Genomic DNA, 5,114 nt, shown 5'->3' on the forward strand with positions numbered 1-5,114 from the left:
TCATTGTTCTGGGAACAATGGGAATAGGAACAGTTAGTTCGGTCCCATGGAAGAAAAATGCATTTGCTTGATAGTTCTAATCCTTCCGGAGGTCAGGACCAGATTTTATTCTTCTAAATTGCAGATTTTGCAAAAAAAAAAAAAAACAACCAAAAAAAAAACCCCAAAAAACTCCAAACAACCACCAAACCCAAGCAGAGGGACTGGCCATACAGATAAGTGTCTCTTGGCACTTCCAGCCTTAAGGAGCACTCGGTGCCTACGCAGAAAAGGGCCCCAGCTCCGGACACCCCCAATTCCCAGTCGGACCATAGGCACATCCCTGCTCCCCAGACCCTCACCTCTAAAGCAAGCAGGTCCCTTTCGCTTCATCCAGACTGCATCACCTTGAAGCCAGCAGCACCTCGGGTGCACGAGTGCTCTGACCCCATCAGTTGTGAGCTGCTCACCAGCACTGGCCCGTTTCCGATAGGAAATGCCCAAAAGCTGGAGACTGACCCACGGTCAAGCACAGTCCTCACCCGTGGGCTGCCACCCCGCCAAAGCAAGCTCAGGGAAGTGGGGAAAAGCAAAAGGATCGAGCTCAAGAGAAAGCAGGTTCCCAGGGCTCCGTCCTGAGCCAGCCCTGTGGCCTGCACAGCGGCTAGCAGATCGCCTGGGCGAGTCACCTGTGGCCACCTGGCCCACAGGAGGATGCGTAACGGGATGGAGCACCCACTCAGTTATCACAGAGGCAGATGGGGAGGAGCAGAGCCGAACGCCAGAGCCAAGCCCTGCCAGGGCACATTTCACCAAGCAAAGGGACAAATCCATCCCAGAGGAGCAGCCTACCCCGACCGCAGGACAGGGACAGCTCGAGGACTGTCCCTTCCACTGCCCACATGAGCACGGCCACTGTCACGAGCTGCAGGCGGACACAGAGCCCCTCTCCCCATCCGCAGCTCCCACGTGCCCCAGCTGGAGAGGCTGGGTGGTAATGATGAGCCTCGCCGGCCCCTGGAGCCAGGACACGTGGGGACGGGGCCACCGTGCTTACAACAGGATCTTGCTACTCAGCTTCTAAAGCAGCTTCGCTTTTCTTGGGAACGACACCTCGGCTGCCCAGCGCGAGGCAAAGAGCTACCGAAGCCTTCCCACCCTGCAGGGAGCCCAAACAGCGATGAGCTGCAGCCACAGCCCCTAAAATAAGGGCACTGGTCCTGAAAGCACTGCCCGGCCCCGCAGAGTCCCCAGCCACACCAAGCTGGACCAGCCCCCATCTCCGACCAACCCTCCTTCCCGAGCAGGCAGCTTTTTGGTGCGCTACCCATTTGCTCATGGGCTTTCTTCCCAGGGCAACTCTGCTTCGCCCTTTTTGGCAGAAGGCTTTTGCCTTTTCAAGGGGGAGAGGGACCCCCGAGCATCCCGCTGGGAGCCTGCGCGGGCTGAAGGGCACAGCGGGCAGCAAGAGCCCCACTGCCTGCACCCGGTGCTCCAGTTCTGCTCGCCAAACTGCCGGGGATGTTCCCCTCCCCCGGCAGCTTTTAACCATTATTATAAACTCAACAAGTTGCTGCATCACGCAGTTAAGCGTGGGTATATTCCAGGCTCCTTCCCTCCAGTTTCTATTTCGGTTGCTGCCCCCAGGAGCACGGGACTGTTCCCTGCTATTGTACCCAGGGCACTTTTAAGCAACCTAAGCACAATGGAGTGTCCCGCGCTTCCCCTGGGAAACCACCTTCCGGACAAACACATCCCTCTCGGAGGAACATTTTCCTGATTTCCAGCCCCTTGGAACGGGCTGGATGATGAAATTTCCGTTCTGTGGGAAACTGAATTTTAAAATATGTTTTTGTTCCAAATCTGGATGAAAAGCCAAAATTTGCTCTTAGAATGAAAAATTTTGGCCGGGAGTCATCCAAGCACTTCATTTTGATAATGTTGAACCACTTAATTTTACTAAAGCAAAAACATTGTGCTTCAGTAACATCGAAACAACTATTCTGTCAGCTTCACACATTGCCTTTATGCCAAAGTCAAATTGAGACACTTCCACTTTAAACAAAGCAAGAAATTGAAATGAATCATTTCAGCTTGTGTCGTGTCAGAATACGCACAGCCCCGTGAAAACTGGGATGGAAATGTGTTTTTGACCATTTTATAACAAAGTTGCTGGTCCTGGTTTCCATTTCTATAGTTTACTCATTTCATCCACCCCCGTGGGGTTTTAAACATCAATTATCATCGTCTATTCTCTGATGTTTACACCTTAAAGAAGGGTCCGCAGTTGGGGAGCTGAGCTACTCTCGGTATCTCCGGCCAGTGGATTGGGTTATGGAGTTTAAAGGAGGAATCGAGTCAGCTCCCTCAGCGAGGCTTTGGGAAAGACAATAACAGCTCGGCTTTGGCAAGGGGACACGCTGAAGAGCCGCGCGCGCGGCGTACTCCCTGCTCCTCTTGTTGTTATCTAACCCTTATCCCAAAATCCATCAGTCTTCCAGCACCCCGGGACTCCCTGCGTATTCCTGGTGACCCTACGCAGCGTGCGCACACGCGTGCGAACCACCCACACGTGCAAACAGCACTTGAGCGTGCCGCGATGCACAAGCCCAGCTCATGACCTGCTCATGACCCATCAGCTGCTGGGCACAGCGGGACTCAGCCTAGGGTCCCATCCTGCTCCCAAAATGTCCGTGGGACACAGAGAGGGGCCTGGCAATCACCCTCCCCATCAGCGCTCCAGATACCAGACACATTGTCATATTCAAAGCGATATTAAGCGCTGCCTTCAAAACTAAATTAGTTTGCTCAGGATCGACTGGCAAAATGATAACGCTCTGGTGTAATTAAAAGCACATTTCCCACGGCATACGCAGAGTCAGAGGTAATTAAAGCTGGCTTCTCCTCCGAGGCAGAGAGCGTTCTTTTTGGTACTTCTGCAAAGAAACTCATTACAGCACCTGCCCAGCTATTTTGGTTGTGGGCTCTTCTCCTCACGTCAGCGAGCTGTGCGGCCTCGGTCGAATGAAAGCCCCTGGATTAAGTGCAGCGGGGTACGTTTTAGTTACGCAGCAAACGGGAAGACCGAGAGCACAAATAAACCTGTTCCCTTTGCCTAGTGCAGACGGAGCGGTGGAAGATGAAGGGCTGCTCGTCGGCCTGGGACCGGGAGAAGGAGCACCAGCACGTCCGTACGTTTTGGCAGAAGGGCAACAGCTAAGCAGGTAGCGGGGCTGCCGGGCAGACCACCAGGCTGGGATTCAGGTAGTAGCTGGGGGGTAAGGAACAGGGCTACATTTCAAAGACCGCCCGCAGGCAAGAGCAGCTTGCTGGAGATCAGTTTTGGGACTCAGCAGGGCAAAGAAAGAGGACAGGCACTAAACCCCATCTCTCTCACAAAGGAAGGGCCACAGAGCTTTTACATCTGCTGCAAATCACCAGGGAAACATAACAAATAGGCAGAGACACTTTCGGCCCCAGTAACTCAGTTCATCGATGGGCACTTTCCTATGAATATCGCTGCAAATTGCCCTCCAAGCCATCCCCACACCACCGAGCTCCTCCTCGGACTGACCGTGGAGGAGGACCTTGTGGCTCTGAGTGTAGTTGGCTGGTGTAACTCCTGCCCAGGAGGATGCTGCAGGTACGACCTGCTTCCAGAGAGATCAGACAAATCCCTGCAGACAGTACACGGACCCTATGACATCGCAGTCAGCTTCGCGGAGTCCTGCCCTCCTGCCCCAGGCACCTGCTGGAAACTGGGCAATTGGCAAAAAATGAACCTTTGTTGTGGACCAGCACAACCATCCTTACGCCTCCTTCCATCGTTGGGACCAACAACAGGCACCAACACCCCCCAAACACCGCAGCCATCTGCAAAGCCGAGAAGCAGGGATGTCCCCAGCAACAGCTTGGGCCACTCCGGCTGCAGCACTTACATTGATGAGGGCCATGATCCAGAAGGCGTAGGAGACGCGAGTGACCACCATGCCTTTCATCGGCAGGTCGTAATGAGACAGGTTGCCTGGATGGTGCGGGACCAGTGACTTGCGGATGTGAGGGAGGTTGCTGGAGGCATTGGCCGTGGAGTTTGAGAGGATGCAGTTGGTGTCTGAGAGGAAGGGGTCAGCTATCAGTGGGCTTAGCAGCGCTCCAAAGCCCACGAAGAAATGAAGGGCCTGCAAGAGATGAGACACACAAGTAGAGCAGAGAGGTTTACTGCTCTTCTCTGCAGGGAGGTTGGCCCAGACCCTCACTCCTCTTCCTCAGAGGAGGAAGCACAGCCAGAGGAGAGATGCAGGCTCCATGCTCACCTGCAGGAAGATGGCCGAGTCCTTCTGGTAGATCTTCACCAGCTGCATGTTGGAGATGGTGTCGATGCAACCCATGGCCAGTCCTGCCACAGCCATGACCACAGCCAGGACCACCACATTGTGGCACAGAGGGATGATGGCAAAGACCAAGGAGATTGCCAGTGACGAGGCAAAGAGTGCAAACAAGGACTGAGCCAACCTGAGAGAGGAAAAGAGGAAAGACAGGACAGAATTACTACCATGAGAGCAGTATCCACACGACAGCCCTGCCTCCGTTTTCAGCCCCAGGTCAGTCGGTGGTGCAGGCATTAGCAGGAGATGCACCCACAGGCTGTAGCTCCAACTAATGCAGTTCCTGCACTTGCTCTTCTGACAAGACAGGCGAGATGCTACGCACCTTGCACGCCCATCTCCACATCACAGCCGTAGCCAGCCTAGGCACTGCCATCTCCTGCGTGGAGGATGATGCCCTCAAGAGGCAGATCTTCCACCCAGCTTCCACGGAGAAGAGTAACCATCCCTTCAAACCGTGTTCTGCACATTTCAAGGCAGAATAAGGCCCGAGAACCTCCCCTCCTTAACTGGGCAGATTTGGGAACAGGAAGGGACATTGGTATGTGCAGGCAAGGCCACATCATGACTTTTGAGCAGCTCCAGGGCACTTCTCATGCAGGGCTGTATTGCACGAGCAGGCTGAGCAGGCATGAGCGTTGCTGGACAATCCCAGTTCCCATCAGGGAGCGAGCTGCTGGCATCCACATCATTGTGTCATCCCAAACCTGCCCGCCCGTGCCGTCCTGCCTCACAGGGAGCACTGGGGAG

General features: G+C 54.5%; 1 protein-coding gene across 1 annotated transcript in view; it reads right to left on the bottom strand.

Moving 5' to 3' along the window:
- Window positions 1-4,491, bottom strand: part of MFSD4 (major facilitator superfamily domain containing 4) — a gene marked incomplete at its 5' end in the record, with an annotated part of 13,575 nt that extends 9,084 nt beyond the window's left edge. The window contains 2 exons of the mRNA XM_010293979.1: window positions 3,918-4,157; window positions 4,293-4,491. Coding sequence (XP_010292281.1) covers window positions 3,918-4,157; window positions 4,293-4,491 — 439 coding nt within the window. The remainder of the gene's footprint in view (window positions 1-3,917; window positions 4,158-4,292) is intronic.
- Window positions 4,492-5,114: the final 623 nt, after the last annotated feature.

Source organism: Phaethon lepturus, unplaced genomic scaffold, assembly GCF_000687285.1.
Source record: "Phaethon lepturus isolate BGI_N335 unplaced genomic scaffold, ASM68728v1 scaffold14979, whole genome shotgun sequence".
Lineage (NCBI taxonomy): Eukaryota > Metazoa > Chordata > Aves > Phaethontiformes > Phaethontidae > Phaethon > Phaethon lepturus.